At 44.2% G+C, this 18,684-nt stretch overlaps 1 protein-coding gene and 1 non-coding gene across 2 annotated transcripts; both read right to left on the reverse strand.

Moving 5' to 3' along the window:
- Positions 1-3,366: 3,366 nt before the first annotated feature.
- Positions 3,367-18,123, reverse strand: zgc:162707 (UPF0524 protein C3orf70 homolog B). The gene is made up of 2 exons (XM_061088424.1): positions 17,675-18,123; positions 3,367-6,166 (listed from the first exon to the last, which is right to left on the reverse strand). The coding sequence occupies exons 1-2, from the start codon at positions 17,856-17,858 to the stop codon at positions 5,463-5,465; spliced, it is 888 nt and encodes a 295-aa protein (XP_060944407.1). The 5' UTR covers positions 17,859-18,123; the 3' UTR covers positions 3,367-5,462.
- trnak-uuu (transfer RNA lysine (anticodon UUU)) lies at positions 16,419-16,491 on the reverse strand. The gene has a single exon. It is a non-coding gene; the product is annotated as a tRNA-Lys (tRNA).
- Positions 18,124-18,684: the final 561 nt, after the last annotated feature.

Below are 18,684 nucleotides of genomic sequence, written 5' to 3' on the forward strand. Positions count from 1 at the left end.
ACTGAAAAGAGAGAAAAAAATAAACCATATTTATGAGTGAAAAGATTCAACAACCAGAGAGAAAGACACTGGAGAGGGCGGCCATAATGACTTAGCCTGGATGGGCATCCCCGACATTCTCTGCCACTCCAATTTGATTAAGATGGATTCAGACTGGGTGCACAAAGACCACTGCTGCTCTTTCAATGGCTGCTATCAAAACCCAGACAATGGCAAGGAAGTACAAAGACAATAGATTTCAACTGAGGAAGTATTGTGACATTTTTACCGGATCTGATTCCGGATCACTGTGAGCAATTAGTTTCATCAGAGCCTCCCACTGGAAGAGGAAAGTCTGATATTTAAACACTCAAAAAGCAGTTTTATGTGAAGCTCATTTTTTTCCAACGACAGACTATTCCAAAGCAACACAGGCAACTATTCACATTAAGATAGACCACTGGGAATCACTCTACCATTCTGCACAATAGAAGAACTCACAGGCTTTTCACCCCAAGGAGTGAAGTAGCTTGGAGGAAGAAAAAGGGGGTAAATACTTTCAAACACAGTCCTGCCCGTCAACACTAACGCTCAAAGCTGATGTCTGGAGCGTGCAGGGAGAAAGTCACACTCGGTGTCTGAGAGGGGAAAAAAGTGCTCCAAATCCATTTTCAAAGACGAGGGGAGACAGTGACGGGAAAAAGTAATGAATATTTTACAGGCAGGGAGTGCGGAGCTGCACTCCAGGTGACACCAGCGCGTTTTTTAGAGCTTCTTGGGAAGCTATCGCCCACGAGGACGGCCGGGGAGAAGTCGTGCGTGTGTGTGATTGTTTAGCAGCAGCCTGCTGGTTCCTCTGGTACCTGCACATCGCCTGCATCAGACCAATCACAGGGACAGGATGATGTTAAATTGGACATTAAAATGCTTTTGAAACGGAGTGCTGCTGCTGCAGACGGTTGGCTCTGAATGTTTCAGATTAGAGATGGGACATATGAGGAAGCTGTGTACCGGCAATATGCTGCTGGTTCCCTGTAGGCGGCTGATATGGATTTCTGTGATGTGCACTGTCAAATTATAAATTGCATTAACTCCTTAACCTTCAGATTTCCACTGTAAAAAAGTCCCACAAGCTTCAAGTTTAAAATTGAAACTCCATCTTATTCCACTCCGTCCAAAAAGATCAGACACTATTTACAGGACATATCGGTCAGCTTGTTCCAGCTGAGTGAGTGCGCCATTGCCTCAAAACTGGCATCTCCAGAAGAGGTTAAAGTAAAACTCTGAGGATTTAAACAAAGTTTGAGCGACTATTAGGTCAGTGGGGTTAACATTTGCATGTATATATATATATTTAATGCCCATTATTCCAAGAGCATTTTAAAACCAGGTCCCTATACCTTCTCATAAATATCATTTGAAACTATACAATAAGTATATATTTGACAAGTGACGACTAACTTTTACACAGGCTAATATATTTTATGATTATACTCAGCTTTAACATAATGAAGTGCTGCCTGATGAATAGAACTTACAACAGAATTACTCACAGAACAAATCCCTGTCACTGGTTATCTCCAGCATGTATGTTACTAAACAGGAAAACACAACACTGAGAGAAAATCTTTTATGGATCAAAGCTTTTTTGACTCAATAAAATAGTTGAAGACGATTACGCAATAAACACAGAATGGATTTGCACGAAACTTAGCAGAAGAATGAGACTTGACAGAAGTCCTCAACTTTTGGTGGGGATCTGGACAGAGGGGCAGATCCAGAATACTTTTGGGGCATCTTGGCGGAGTTAGGCCATGATGTAGGTTTCAAGGTCAAGGTGGAGGTCATATATTTTTGAAGTGACTCTAGTCCCGGTTCCTGCTTTTCCCTTTACTCAGGTGAGGCTCTGCTGTTATTACTCCATATCTTTAAATCGTCTCGTAGAATCTCATCTGAGTGTTTTGGTGTTACTCGTCTAATAACTGGCCCCTGGAGAGAAAACTAATTTGTATGAGATTTAAAGGAAGCACCCTCAGCGGGTTAATGTGTTTGAACGCAGATGAAAAGCAAAACGAAGTAAAGCTGACAACGTTTCTCTGCAGCTCGTGCGACTCGTGCTTTGCCAGCCCTGCTTGTGCAGCAGTTCTACAACAAGGACACTTTTTGATGTGGTTCATATCTTCTCCCATATATGTGTGTGTGTGTGTGTGTGTGTGTGTGTGTGTGTGTGTGTGTGTGTGTGTGTGTGTGCGTGTGTGTGTGTGTGTGTGTGAGCCCCACGCTGCTCAAGGTGCCTGCCAGCTGAATGACTTTGCTGCAAGGGATTAGCAGCAACAGTGATCTATCTCTTCATGAAATCTGTCTGTAGTTTATGAAAAAGAAAAAAAAACGGAAATTATTTCAGAATATTGAAGTACACGTAACCACGTGTGCCAGACACACACAGACACACACACACACACACACACACACACACACACACACACACACACACACACACACACACACTAACGCACAGTTCATCCAAAGACTTTACATGAGCTTGCATCATCGTCCTTTTCGATTGCGCTTCTTTTCCTGTGACTGTCTCTTTACACTCTCCCATCTCTCCTCCTCTCCTCTCCTCTCCTCTCCTCTCCTCTCCTCTCCTCTCCTCTCCTCTCCTCTCCTCTCCTCTCCTCTCCACTCCTCTCCACTCCTCTCCTCTCTACTCCTCTCCTCTTATCTCCTCTCCCTCTCCTCTCCCTCTCCCACTCCCACTCTGTACCGTCACCCAGGCTCTCCGGTAGTCGGCTACACACACACACTCCTCCTCTACATCACCAAGCAGAATATGTGATGTATATTTATATAAACTGATTAGCATTTCATCTCTGCCTTTGGGTTTCTTTTCGCACTGGCAAAGAATCGATAGACACAATGCAGGAGGAAAGGAGAAGCGTGGAGGAAATCAATCTGGGCTGGAAGTCAAGGTGAGAAAGGAGCTCGCATGGCCTCTTATAAAATCAGCTGTGAGACAAAGTGCGGAGGAGGACTGTGGGACAGAGACACAGGAAGAAAAACATGGCAGGACGGTTTCTGTCATTGGTGTGGATAAATAATGTCTTATTTTATAGAGGTTGTATTTCAAGCTACTTTGGGTTTGCCTTTTCTTTTTGAAGCAATTTCTCAAATCTGTTTTGTGCCAAAAGCAGGAAACAGAAACACTCTTCAAAACCAACAGCGACAGTTAAAGTTATGACTCAGTTTTAATGCGTCTCACTCTGCGTCCTCCAAATCTCTGCTGAGTGTTAGTCATCGCCTCTGACTCAGGTGGAGAGAGAGTTTGACTTCATTTCAAAGATCTAAACTTTCTCTCCGTAAAACCATTTCAAAGATCAAACCAAGTGAGTTTCATTATAGGATTTATTCATATGAAAATAATATAACAATAATAGGAACATAAGACATGTTTCAACTGCATTGCTGTAAGCGGGACTGTGTTCAGTGTAGAGCCAAGGGCTGTCCCTGAACCAAACAGATACAGGATTCCTGCTCTTTGAACACTTGATTGTTAAATTGATTTTTGACAGGAGGGACTTCCGCAAATAAATGCTACGATGGAGTATCGGGGCCATATGCAGAAAATAATAATTGAGAAGGACGTTGTAATTTAATGAGAAAAAGTCATAATATTACAAGAAAAAGTGTATTCTAATTATAATAATAATTAGATTTTATTACTATTTCATTCTCGCAATTTATTTAAGTAAATGTGCGACTTTTTTCATTCAACATCACTACTTTTTTGTAGTAATATTGTGACTTTATTCTTGTATACAATGACTTTTTACTCATAATTACAGATCGTTTTCCCCCTTTAAGTGGCCCTAACACTCATAGAATGCAGTCATGCAAAAGGACTTTATTTATTTTCCGTCCAGTGCTTGTAGCGTTGCATCAATACATATCTGTGAACATTTGTGTGATTTGTTTGCTAAGAGCACTCCAGGAAGCAACTCTTTAAAGCTTGAAGAAAGAAAAAAAACGTCAGCTGACCTAGCCCAGCTTAATTTTTACTAACTGACTAATAATGGGCTAATAATCTCACTATAGTTTCATATTCGAGTGTATTTCGCACAACATCATGTCCATCACAACATCAAAACACCTATTCAACAACCTACTCCGAACCTACTGTTATCTCCTTTTAAAGGTGAGTTAAGTGACTTTTCCTGCCCCTTAGTACGAAATAACTGACGTAAAGTCTAAGCTATTCTGAACAACTTTCTCAGGATCCCCTTTCAGCCTTCCCTCAAACAAATAACGATTCAGTATTATTATTTTAATTATATATATGTATAAGTATATGTTCGATATATTCCCTCTTCACAATAGTGGTCTTACTAGTCTCTGCTGCGACAACATGACTCATAGTGTCGCTGCCGTCCCTCTGCCAGAGACTAGTCTGTGCTTCTTTACATTTCTTGGCAGCTAATGGAGGTCAGAGTGGGTCATGTTTTGCTTAACGCCCCATTTAACCACGAACAGCACTGCGGTTTCAATTCAGCTCCGACCAGACAAAGCTCGTCAGAACAATGAGTTTGGGTCTGTGATTATCCTTGGTCCTCACTGGCAGGTACATCTATAGGAATGTGCTTCTGTGTAATCCTTGATTGTCGAACACTGTCCTACCTAAACTACTCCTCGTGTTGATGGTGTCAGTAAAGTGCAGACAAGCTGTGAGCCAGCTATTCTGTCTTTCTTTTTTTTTAAATCTATTAACGTGATAAAAGTGGAGCTGTCACCGCAACTTAGTAATTAACAGGTTAAAAGGCTGATGTGCTTTAGGCCCACGAGAGGAAGCTGGCCTTGTGGTTATTATGTTGAAGTGTCAGAATTGCTAACGCGTGTGGGTGGAGCCACTGACCCCGGAAACGAGAAATGCCACAGTTATCTGCCTCTCGAGCGTCGAATTAGAATAAAGTCCGACGGCCAGAACGCCAAGAACTCCTTAACTGCTTATTATCATCATGAAACCTACTCATATCTCCTGTGATCGTACATATTTTAGCTCCGGCAGTGTTTTGACAGAATAGACGTTTCGGCAACTTTCCACTTTTTCGTTCTTCCCTCTGAAGGAAGTGCACCCACTATAGATTCAGTTGTATTTTCAGATACAAGAGGCCGACTTGGTCCACCGTGCATGTGCTTGATATGCTTGTGCTTCCTTTTTCTACTTTGTTGTAATGAGTTGTAAAAAATTCACTCCATGCAGGGTCAGTGGGCCGAGCAGAGGCTGTGTGAGAGTGCAGACGTACAGTCCTCGGCCACCTGCAGGAAAGCAGATTCAAATTAAAACAACCCAGCGCAGCCCTGCTGAGGCGTTACAGAGGGGCTTTGTTCTCTATTGGTCCGCATCAAATCAATCCCTCCAGTGTTATTCTCATGAATATGCTTCAGCGCTGTGAACCACGCTCCCTCTCAGCTCAGCAACATGACAGTTACACAGTTGTTTCGATCTTTTCAATGATCTCTATCATAGACTTGGAGGGAGAGAGCACAGAGCAGTCGTCTTGATCCCAGAGGCTGGCGGGACTCGAGTTCCCGTCCGAGCTCAACCCGTCGTCCTCCCCCTCCTCCTCCTCGCTCTCCTCCTCGCACGACTCCAGGTAGTGCAGACCCAGCGCGTTGATGCCAGAGTCCTCTGAGCTGGACGGAGAGGAGCAGTGGTCCATTTTGGGGCCTTTTATCTTATCCACTGGGGAGGGGTGTTTGTGTTCACTGTACACCGGCTGGACCGGCTGCACGGGCGCGGCCGCAGCGGTGTGTTTTTGGCTTGGCAGCGTTGGCTTGACCGGTGGTCGAGGCTGAGTGGAACTTTTGGGAAGTTTAGACGAGACTGAAGCCGGGGGGGAAGGGGTCGGAGCGTGAGGTGGTTCTGGCATGGCAGGCAGAGGCCGCTGCACGTAGCACATCTTGCCACTGATCCGCTTCACGATGTAGTCGTCCACAAACAGGTCGGCGATGACGCAGTATTTGGGCGACTCCAGGTGAGGCGGGGACTGGAAGCAGGGGGCGAGCTTCAGGAAGCGCTCGGCCAGGGAGACGGACAGGTCGATGGTGTCGCTGTACTCGGAGTCGCCGGACGGCACGGTTGTGCTCGGGAGCTGGCACACATTGGTCATGGGCTGGTACACATATTTGCCTAAAGGAGAAAGGAAAAGAGAAAACACATAAAAATCACTTTCATTGTCAGATTTTACTTTAGATTTTACATATCTATTGTATATAGATAGGTTTTTTATAAACTTTCCATCCCACAAGAAAAAACACCTGACCTTCCTGCAGTTCCCCTCAGCAGTAAAGAGCATTTGAGAATAGTTCAGCTTATTGATTCAGTTTTCTGTCTCCAAAACTTTGCTGCTCATTTTAATCACCGGCAGATTTTTTCATCAAAAAGAAGGGGAAAAAAGCTCTGTGCATAACCTGCTCAGCACCAAGCAGCAGACAGACAAGGTAAAAGACCAGCTAGAGAAAATATTGCATCATTTAGCAGCTGAAGAGCCGGATCTTTCTCTCAGGATTTGGTGGAGATCAGCACAGACTTGGACGAGAAAAAATATCATACATCAGGTGGACAGAAAAAAGACTCCCAATGAATGCTAATGTTTCTACTTGTCAACTGAATGTTTCAAAATGCTGGTGTTTGCTGATATGTTGACAATATTGACTTGAAATGCGATAAAATGTCTTCGGCCACAAAGGATCTCTCAAACAGAATTTTATCTAATTTGATGACGTCGTCAAGGAGAGTGGGTTCATGGGAAAAGTCTACCTGACTCAAATCATGTTCACCAAAGGGAGAGCAGAGATGAAGCAATTAGAAGGCAACAAAAATGTATAAGTATTACCTTAAATACATTTGCGGATTTCTCTGCGTTTGAACATTGTAGGAAACATTTTGGAGACAAGTGAAAAAATATATATAACCTAGTCTGGTCATTTTTAGACATTTAATAAGGAATTATTACTTATTAGATATTTAAAGGAAAACTGCACCAAAGCAAAATTTCAACCTAGAAAACTGCAATTTGTGTCACAGATGATAACAAACACAATTGAATTCATGTCCGTCTGTAAACTCTTGTTACTAATATACAGTATTTAACCAAAAAGTATTTTGCCATGCCCTAATACCCAAGTAGATTGTCTTTTTCTTTCTTTCCAGTAAGTGAATTATCGATATAACACAACAAAAACCCTTTTCAGTTATTCTGTACCATAATCTGTAGATCTATAAAGCATGTCTGTGTTGCACCTAAGTCACACATTACCTTCTTAGGTTTTGCTTTACCAATAAAATAATAAAACTATGTTTGAGCATTAGCATTACGAAACCCTTTTCTTTTCTTTTTAGAAAATAAAAGTGAATTTCATGAAGCTGTTGGGAGACATTAATTAATCTTTTCAAATATGAAACCTTCTCATCATATAAAGCCACACTTGTTCCTTGAGTGAAAGGAGCAAACAGAGCAACACAGCAGCAGCACAGTCTCAGCCAAGGACACAGTTTTTGAGGTGAGCTCTGAGTGAATACTGAGTCTGTAATAACCAACCATGTGTCTGTCTGCTATTAGAAGGAAAAATATTGAAAAAAAAATGTCCTCCTCCAAACTGCTGCAAGACTCATTTGAAAAATGAATTTAGAATTAGGTTGACACCTCAGAAATCCTGATGTGGTGCTAAAATGACATCTGGACTATGAACACTGCACAGCGTCACATCAATCCTGGCATAAATACGTTTGTTCTGGAGAATATTAATATATTAAACCAGCCGTTTGTGTGAGTTATGCCTCATGAACTGGGTTTGGTCTGAAAATGACTTGCTCCCGAGTGTTACTCGTTGTTCGAAGCCCGCAGCTCGAACTCTGGAGTGCTTCTGCCTGAGCAGTGTGGCTCAGACGTGTGTTTAACTGGCTCCCTGGAGATGGAGGAATTGCAGAAGATGACAGGCCTACGCATCGCTTCCTCCTCGCTCCACGTCCCTGTCTTTTGTTTCAGCGGCTGGGGGGACCCCCGTCAATCACTCTCATTTCCCAGGTTCCAGTGAACACATCATAACCACTCTCAGAGTAGGAACGTGTGTCTGTTTAGCTGAGTGGACAAACAGAATCCCTAATGCTGATGCGACATGTTTTCACGATAAAGTCAACTACTTTTCGCAGATTCCCATGACCAACCTCAATTTCTAAGTCACAATTTATTGTCCACCGATGTGAAGCGATCAAAGGAGACTGCGACTGAAGTTTCATGTCCGTGAACATTGTTAAAGCCAAAAACGAGAGCGAATGTCGATAAAGACAAGAGGGGAAATAGGCGACGTCCTCTGTTTTAATGAGAGAAACTCAATGGCCCATGTTCCGCCGGAGACGAGCCCGTTCAGGCAGATGAGACGGAGGCAACAAATGAGTGCTAAAGCTGCAGAGGGCGACGTGTTGGCATTTAGTTTTTAGCATATTACATCTAATTGCACTCATCCATCTGGAGTTTCAAATACAAAGAGCAACACTGAGGGACGGGCAGATGCTTCAGCCGACAGTAAAACAGACAGGCGTATGGAACTAGACCCACACCAACGCTGGCCGTCCTCGTCGGCCTTGTCACACAAACACGGGCTGTGTGTGGATTTTAAAAGGGCGCATGTGGTATGCAGAATTAGTTTCGCATTTAGTTTGAAATATCATTGTTTCTCTGAGTCCCAGAGGAAAGTCCACTGCATGTGAGATTTATACCAATTAGTTTGGCAAAAAAGGAATCTGAGAATCCCCATCAGGAGCTAAATATAACTTTCTGCAGGTTTGAGATGCACAAAGATCACATTATTAGAAATGCTTTTCTGTTATAAATGCTATTATTATTATTATGATTATTCCAACAGACGATAAAGACGTGAGATATCGATGTCCTTATATTTTTTATATACTATCTTTTATACTGAGGATTGAAACCAACAGTGACTGACAGACAGCGAACACTGTCTGAGCAGCGTTATTGATATTCAGTTGTGCCCTTCTGTGTTCCAGAGTGCTGAAGTGGACACATGACACCACCCCCCCCCTCCCCCCGTCTCTGTGTGTGTATGTTTGTATTTCTGACCTAGCAAGGCTCAGTCCTAACAATTAAAGGAAAATTACAATATTTTACCATCCTGAAGACATTCAGTCGAATCTCAGTTCTTGGTTCAGGGTTAGAAGAAAAATGATGAAATTATTACATATTTTTTTTGTTGTCAACACAACCCAGACATGACCAGAAGCAACAATACTCTATGAGTGCATCCCCCATCTGTGCCACTCAGCCAATTCCATTATCTCCACCTGAGGGAACAGGTCACAAAAATTCAATGTTTAATCAGGCGTTCGTGAAATATCCCGGTCACGAGAATAAGATGGACAGGTGACGGTTGGATGGCTGGATGGATGAACAGACAACCTGAAAACAGAATGCCTTTCTGTCAAGGCAGTCGCCGGAGCGGCGGGATTAACAAGACAGAGACGTACCACAGGAAACGTCTCTGTCACAGTGTAGCCAGTAGTTTAATCGAGACGGTCAAAGGACATGAGGAAGAACTTAATGAGGAAAGTTGTGATGGTAAGTTGGATCACCGCTGTTTACAACGTGGTCACTTTTCCCTCTTTCTAAAGAGGTGCATCATCAGAACCTATTCCAACGTATCATCAGATTATCTTTTTTACATAGTGATGGTCAAAAAAACAATCCACCATCAAATGGTCAGAAACAGTAACTGGCAATGTATCTGAAAATTTCAGCCTTTTTGTGGTTTTGCTTTGTTTTTTTTTGTTTCCTCAAGATAATCGGCCGAAGTGATGTCATAAGACATTTCAAGTCTTGCCGCAATAATGATTGACAGAGTACAAAAAAGTGCAGTCTGCAGCATTGACAGTGAATGTCAGGGTTTTGAGTCAGTGCTGCAGAATCAAACAGTGGGAGCTACACTGCAGACTCACTGCCTCACACCCACAGTCACACTGAGACAGAATCAACAGCAAAGGAAAGTCAGACTCAATGTTTTCGACTGACTGCAGCCTCAACTGACCAGAAAAACACTCAGAACATGTCGCTCTTTGAGGAGAAAGAATGATTCTTACTACTTTTCTCTTCATTGGATTAAGCCTTTTCATTATGTGAACATTAATGCTGAAGTTCACTGAGGAGGTCCATAACTGAAGGCAATAAAAACAAGCCTGTCGGTTACATCAAAATAAGCAAATAACAGCTTTTCAATACAAGTATGTCATTATGCATGCGTGACCTCTGCAGTTAAAAAGCCATGGAGGTGAATGTCTCCTCTACTTGACAGTGAGGGCGGGTGAAGTGTCCACAAAACACTTTTGGAGTTTCACTGGTAAACAGCATTGCAGCCAAATCCAATAAGCAAACAGCGACCACTTCTCCAAACAGAAAAAAACTATAGAAAGAAAAACATCAAATGCCTCCGTACTGTTCCTGTGATGTCATCCCGGTGTCCATAAGCCCCGACAGTCACAAGTTCTCACAAGAACTACAGCAGTTACTAGCAGGAGGAGGATAGTGGGGAGTAGATAATTAGCGAATTTTTATTTTTTGGGGAACTATCCCTTTAAGGGAAACCTGGGATTAATTATTTCAGTCAGTGTTAAAATAATTCCTGTTGGAACAAAGAGCTAGAGAACATTATATACAGTCAGAATATGTCTTTTTTTAAAGATGATTCATGGTGAAAATCAGGAGAGCAGGAGGTTAATGAGAAAGCAGTGGAACAGGCAGCTCACTCCTGGGAAGTTACAGATTGCTCCCTGGAGGAGCGGAGGAGGAACGAGGAGCTCCAACTCCTCTTCCTCCACCCGTCTCCATCCTGCAAACCTCACGTGTTCTCAGCTGTGTCTGGCCGACAGTCTGCTTTTATACTGGAGATAGTAGTCTCCCTTAATAATTCAGCCTGTAGCCCATCAGCCTCTCGCTCTCCTTCACAGAGCTTCCACATCACTCCGTCCAAATCCCAGCTCTCGCTCTACAGTCGGCAGCTGGGAGGAGACGCTCCAAGGCCGAGGTTCGTTGTCCACGAGCTCAACGTGTCGTCAAAGATGAACGAGCACGACTGGCCTTTTACGGATTGTGTAATTTTGATAGCAGTTTATATCAAAGCCTCATAGAGACTGAGTCATTAACAACCCCCCTCAGTTTTGAATCTATTTGTATGTTTGAGTGAAAACCAGCTGCCTCATACTGCAACGTATCAAAGAAGCATGTTGGAATAATGTGGCTGTATAAAATTAATGATCTAAACAGGCCGTCCTTATAACAGCTGCTGCACCCATTTGGCTGGAGCCGATGGGGTCTGGCCTCACATCCGCAGCTCTTTGTGTTTAAATCTGTGCAAACAGAGGGAGCTCCAGCTGCAGAGGCAACAACATACAGCAAGTTTCAGGTTTCAGCGAGAGGGGACGGCCCGAGCCAGCGTCACGTGAAACTCCTTTTCCTGTTCTGTGGCTCCAGAGGCCGGGGCGGTTCCTGATTTACAGCCAGTCACAGATCCAGTGTTTGTCTGTCACCACAGTGGAAGAATGTAACCCTCAGAGCTCTTTTCACAGAGCAAACACAGAGGTCCAACAGCTGTAAACTCAGGCTTTAGAGGAAATGTTCAAGTCCGACACGATAGTAACACGACCATATGAACTTTTAAAGAGTTATTGGTCAATGTAGTTTTCCCTCCCGGCTAATACGGACTGTAAAGGCACAAACCTTGGAGGGAATAGGTGATAAAATCCACAATCCTCCATTTCAATACATTTTAATTCGTTCTTTAGCTATCATACCAACTCAAAATTCCCTGCGACGATTCACAAGGCTGTGACACATGGGGGCTGTTTGTAATTCACACTGTCACACTGGTCTATTGATGCTTTATTGACAAACAGTGGGTAATCAGGGTTTTCCCTCGAAGCAGACATCTTGACTTATCATAAACCCTTTTCAGACAAGAACTCTGGGAAAATTGGTTTTCACATATGACGACAGCAGCAAGAGATTGTCCGGGTGGGACGTGTTCAAAGCACCAGGACAATGTCCAGAGAGTTCAGGCGGGGGGTTGTGCCAGGGTAGATCATACAGGAGGGAGGACAAGACGTAACTGCCCCTCAACACCAGCATCGACCCTTTTCACCAAAAGCTCTTGAATCTTGTTGTCTTTCCTAGTTGACATCTTCTCCGGTGTCTTCTACGCGTCTCATCCTGAGATATTAATGCTCTTCTAGTTTTGCCGCTCGTCGCATGTGAGAAACGTCATCAACAGCCCACTCGCTCACTATAAAACTTTCATGCTGTATTCTCGCATGGGCTCACTCTGACATTTCTCCAGACATTTCACTCACTGGAGGGGGGAATGTGGGTTGGCAGGCAAAGTTCCAGAAAATGTCTGGAGCTACTGACATTTGCGTGCTCACATTCAGCCTCTGGCCTTCAGTGCATGTCTGAAAGAAGCTACAGTAGAAAAAGCACACGGCTCTGTTCCATTCGGATCAGGACTGTGAATAGGAATGAAGATACCAGGCACTAATATCAATCAGCCATTATTTATATTTTTCATCTTCCCACTTTGACCAGACCATTGATCTCTTTGTCAATGCATGACGGGGGGAGCTATAGCGAGCGGCTCTGAACCGTGTTATTATATGAGGGCAAAGTGCGAGCGTTTAGATTCAATGCCATGAATGGAAATAAATAGCAGATACAAGGTGAGTCCGCCTGCTGCCTTCTCAAAGCCCATTGCCACAGCAACTAATGTGAAGTCTTCCGGTGTCTTTCATCACGATGTGAACGAGTCTGCGACGAGGCTGCGTGGGTTTCATTTGGACTGATTACACGATAGTCGTCTTTCGTTGAAATCGCCTCTAAAGTTCAGCTCGGAGTTAATGTGACGCTGACTCCGGTCGTTTTAGCTTCAAACTCCTCGTTGCCTTTGCTCTCTCTCAGTTTTTCTCACTGAGCTGTGATGAGGAGACAGTAACTCAAACAGAAAATGTGCCATTGCGTTAAGACCTGAGACAATCTAAACCTTTCCTTCCAAACATTAGCATAAAGTTGTCGTACTTTTATTCCGGTGCTTGCATCATTGAGAGACCCGCAGTCGGAGCACTGCAGCTTCCCAAACACATTCAATCGATTCCAGAAACATCCTCTCAGGCCTGCGCCCACAATACATTGATCCTTTAATAACAGCCCAGGCTCTTTTCTTTAGGATTCAGCACTGCAGTTTATTTTGTTTTGGTCACCACATCAGTCAAATTAAGGTCAGAGCTTTATCCAATGAACCTCCTTATTTCACTTTAGTAAGATCTGCAAGCTACAGCTGCTGTGATGTGACAGACGAGAGCACGAGAGGAAGTCTGACAGACGAGATCCCACTTCCTTGTATCTACAAGCTCGGAGGAACAAAACGAGAGCTGACAGAGAACGAGCCGACTGACAAGACCGTTCAGGAGTCATTAGACTTTGTTAGATTTTCTTAATGAGTAATTCATCGCTCTGCCTGGTAATTGTAATCAGTTGGTCGAGGATAAAGAGAAGGAAGGAAAAACACCATTCAGACCAGGTGGTTCCAGTGCTGCTGTGAGCAAGAACCTCATCAGACATGACATATTGGCAGTGACACTAAACACAGCTAATTACCACAAATGAGAGGTTTGGACTGATGTTGTCACCAGCTGGGAACACCGCCTCCACTTAAATCCAATTCCAGTTTTCCCCCAGTTTCTCTGCCAGAGGTTTCCACAAAGCTATAAGTAAGTGGAAATGACCAGAAGGCCCATCTTGCTTCAGCTGATTTGTGACCTGTGAGTGCAGGAACCAGAATCCTGTGACCCGGTGTTCGGCGGCACGTAGGAAACAGGAGAAGCCACAGAGCTAAGTCGCAGGTAATTACCGCACAAAGGTGAGAAAACACACACAATTTGTGTCTGAGAATTTAAATGCTGAGCCGAGGGACCTTTTTCTGTTTGTTTCGCTGGGAACCTATTAAAAAATGTAATTAAAAACGCCGCCGCGCCGGGGCTCCCTGTGGTGAATGCACAATTATCAGCTTCAGAACAAGTTTGTACTCCAGGCAATAGGCGTCGGCACATTCAAAATGGAAAATTGCAGGATCATTATGTTTCTCTAGAAAGAAGGGCGTGCGCCGAGCCGAGCAGGCGTACCTTGCATGCAGGAGCACGCCATTATACTTTTCTCACTGGGTGTCCTGGGTTGTGCCTGATTCAGCAGTCTGAGCTGGTTTACTCTCATCGTGGTGCGTGTGAGGGGAACCTGTGAATTACAGGGCGGAGAGATGTTGAAGGTGAGAACGCTCCTTTGTGATGTGGCTGGCTCCCTCTTCAATAGCTTGACACATTTGAATTATAACGGGTACAAAGGGCCGTGTGTTCATCACACAGCACCTTTTCAGTCGGAGGGATGAATATTTCAGAGCAGGGAGGAGGAGGAGCGAGTTCAAATGTTTACAAATGACGCAACAACTCGAGCAGAGAAATCACAAACCCTCCGTGTGTGGCTCGTCGACAGACACTGGAGAGAATTCATCCTTTTTCTGCCACATCGGATATTTCAAATCACTTGGCTCGCTCTGAGCGGAAGCCGGCATCTAAATCCAATGATTACATGGCAAAGATTACAATGTGACGAGTGCAGTTGTATACTGTATGCCCCCCCCCCCCTCGGCTGCCGGGTGCGGAGTGGATGGTGATTGTGTTGTACACTGATCTGAGGATTTTCAGGGGGTGGGGGGGGGACTAAGGGGATGGACGCCCTGTCGGGTTCACGCACAGTATTTGGGCCGTTTGGTGGCATCAAGGGTCACGTGGAGACTCAGTGTAAATGGAGATGAGATATCTGAGGTTTATGGATGTCAAAAATATTACATGGCTGCTGATTTTGTCCCTACTTGACTTTAGCCCTTTTTCCACCGGTCAACAAATCCACCCACATCTGGCTTTTATCTGCAATGGGAATAGATTCGATCGGCAGCCTCTCCCAGGTCAAATGACGCTGCAGTAGACAGGTTTTAATCGGCACCAGCTCGGCTGTAATGGAAACATGACACCCAGGTGAACGTGCTAATTTGGCGAGGACGCTAGGCGAGAGAGCACCTCGGTATTCCCGTGCATTTGTTTTGTGGAACATTGCACACTGGGGGGTAAACAGAAGGGCAAACACTCCACCGGCAAAGGGAGAGTAAAAGAGGTGTTTGTCTACACATGTGATGTTATTGTAGCCCAAAAATAAAATGTTGGCATCGTTCTGCATTCTCATCGAATGCCATGAAAAGACCAAGAGAAAACACAGAGTATCCTCATTCATCTCTTTCAGACTCCCTGGCACTGTCCATAGAACTCAGGCCAGAGCCCATTCCTTCCTACTGAGGCTGTACGTCTTTAAATTTGGGTCACAGATGTATAATTAATTTTTCAGAAAGGGAAGTAATTGAATAAAGAAGCTGGGCTGTAGTTCTCAGAAATTGTTGCCCATAAAAGAATGAGTAACACATATTTAGGGACTATTTCCAGCTGTGGATTAATACTCACTTGGTGCCCTGGTATAAGTGCCCAGTTGGACGTCTACGAGATTGACTCACAAATAATCTAGAGTGCCCTTGTACATCGCCATGTGTGTTTTTGTGTAGTTTCTGAACAACGGTGAAGGTCTGTGGCGGAGAGGATTAAGCTTCATCAGGCTTTAGCTCCACGGACACAGTACTTTACTTGTTAGTGGTATCAGCACATCGTCTTTTCAAGGGATTTGTTGACAGTAAGACAAATGTCCAGCGTCACAACATTCTGAAAGCAGAAATGAAACTGATGACTGAAGTCACGTCACACAAGAATTTCCAGTAACAGCGAAGGGAAGCAGGGGCACATCCAGGGGTGGGGCGAGGGGGGGCACTGACCCCGACTGAAATCTGATTGAAGTGTATCGAGTGATGTGCAGCTTTCCACAAAGCTATGGCTATGTGCACCTTACTGTATCAGGAATTGTGCATGGATATTGGTAGTAGACTCTTTTAAGATACATTTATTTGTCCCAAACACATGCACACACATGCACAAGCACACTCATGCAAGGAGGGAAATTTAACCTCTGCTTTTAACCCATCTGGTGCAGGACACACAGAGCAGTGGGCAGCCATGTACGGCGCCCGGGGAGCAGATGTTGGGGGAGTAGGGTGCCTTGCTCAGGGGCACTAGACAGGGTAGGGAGAATCCTCTTGGATTTTTTTGGACAGATCAATCCAGGTTCGTGTTTTTGTTGTTTCTCCATGGAGTCGAACCAGAGACGAACCAGAGACCTTTTCTGCCCATAGTCCAAGTTTCTGCCACTAGTCCACTGCCTCTCCAAAAAAAGGACCGCCCGAATAGGGACTTGAACCCTAGACCCTCAGATTAAAAGTCTGATGCTCTACCGACTGAGCTATCCGGGCCCTAGAAGTAAGTGCTGTGACCTGGAATCAAATTCTCTTTATGAGATATAAAACAAACCTGTTATAGCCAGGAATACATACAGACTAAGCCCCTTTCCCATTTGGAAATCAATAAAAAGTCAATTGAAAGACACAGGATATCAAACATCAAGATTATTTCCGTTACCTCCACTAAGGATGTTATGTTTTCACCCCTGTCCCTTAGTTTGTTGGCTGGTTGGTTTGTTTGTGACCAAGATGACACTAAAACAACTGAATGGATGTCCATGACACTTGGGTTAGGATGTATTACGGATCAGGGGAGAACCCATTCAATTTAGTTGAGGATCCCAATCAGGCTGCAGATGCAATAAATGTTTTTTTGCTGTTTTTAAAACTTTGAGATCGTTCATTTTTTCCACATTTTGATCATAATATATCATTGATCTTGATGATATGTAAGTGTATAATATTTGGTGCAGCCTGATTGGATTTACAGGGACTGTTGGGCGTTGTAATTTGTGGATTTGCAGAAAACAAATCTAAAATATACATATTTCCAATTATTTATTTTAACTATGAACATATCGTGAAGACTAAAGAGGATACACAGGACTGAATTTTAAACATGCAATTTGCAAAGGTCATAAATATGTAGAGTTTACCCTGACTGGGCTGGAAATCAAAATTCAGAACAGTTTACAGAACAGACGCAAGTAAATCCAGATAAATACAGGGAAACACACGAACCGTGACCTGAAACATTCATGTCCCCCCACGCTCATGAATATTTCAGCATACGTTGTTTAGACCACATCAACTATTCATATAAGGAGGTCTATTTGTAGGTTTGACTCTCATTAAGAATATCTATATAGGACTATGAGGTTATACCTTATGCATGCAATGAAAACAGACAAGACAGTTAGATGAATATGTAGTTTTAGAGGAAATTAACATCAACACTTTGGCAGCAAATTGATGATACTTTACATAACCTCTCATAATGATCCACACCAAGCCTTTAGTAATACATTTTCCATATTTTAATGAATACAGAGTCTGAGCATCTGGATTCCTGACATGGTGGAGAGAAACCAAACACCCAGCATCTGGTTTTCTCATTCTCTCAGTGGGATGGATTTAAGGTTGATTCACTGAACTTATTATTAAAAACCATGCAGAACAATAAGGACCAACTCACAGTGACACCAGCCCAGGTGGCAGCACCAGTGCAGCTTGAAGCACTTCCCGTGGCTGTGCGTCGAGCAGATGGAGAGTCCGTCGCACGGCAGGAAGTCCGGTCTCCCCGCGCAGCTCTTGGCCAAAGCCTGCGCCTCGTCCAACTTCTCACTCTTCGAACACTTGCGCGCTCCCGAGGCGGCCATGCCAACATTTCCCGGATCCCCCCGAAACGCACACGTAGTGAACTACAACATGTACCCGAGAAGGACCGAGCCCAGGGGTTTGTAACGGTCCACGCAGGAAGCCTCTCAGCGGGGGGTCTCTGGGATATCCACCGGGCTACAGCACAGGCGGAGAGGAGTGCGAGTAGAGGAGGTGTAGAGTCATATTCAGATCCTCCCGTGGTCGTGATCCACGCATCTCTCCATCCTCTCTCCTCTCTCTCTCCTTCCTTCCCCCTCGCGTCGGGAAGCTCCTCTGCTTGAGAGCTGGTGACGCGCGTGTACGGCACAACGGCGCGCGTCTGAACTTCATCACACAGCGGGAGGAGTCCAACAACACAAAGACACACACACACTCCACACACACAATCACACACACAGCTTTCATCAGTCCCTCTGACAACTTCAAAACACCAAGATCTGCTTCCTGAAACGAATTCACAGACAGACCTAAAAATAAGCACTCATGGGTTTTATTTGAGGATTGTATGCAAATTATACATCTACTTCAATTCACAGTCACCTTAACTCATAATGTTGGTAGTGCATTAAGCTTTCAGGTTTAATAAATGATGTATGACACTTGCAGGCAGACATTAAACAGGAGAAGAGCATATTACAATAGAATCCAGCTGCTCCCTCCCTCTCCCTCCCTCCTTCCCACTGCAGCCGCTAGGGGGCAGCTCGAACATCTGCTCAGTGCTTGGGCGTGAGATTTACACGATCCCATTGATTTATATAAAAGCATCCGAGAGTCGTGTCTCAGCCTCCATCTCCTCTGCAGCTGAGTCAGCAGGAAACTCACACA

Source organism: Limanda limanda, chromosome 16, assembly GCF_963576545.1.
Source record: "Limanda limanda chromosome 16, fLimLim1.1, whole genome shotgun sequence".
In the NCBI taxonomy this organism is placed as follows: Eukaryota; Metazoa; Chordata; class Actinopteri; order Pleuronectiformes; family Pleuronectidae; genus Limanda; species Limanda limanda.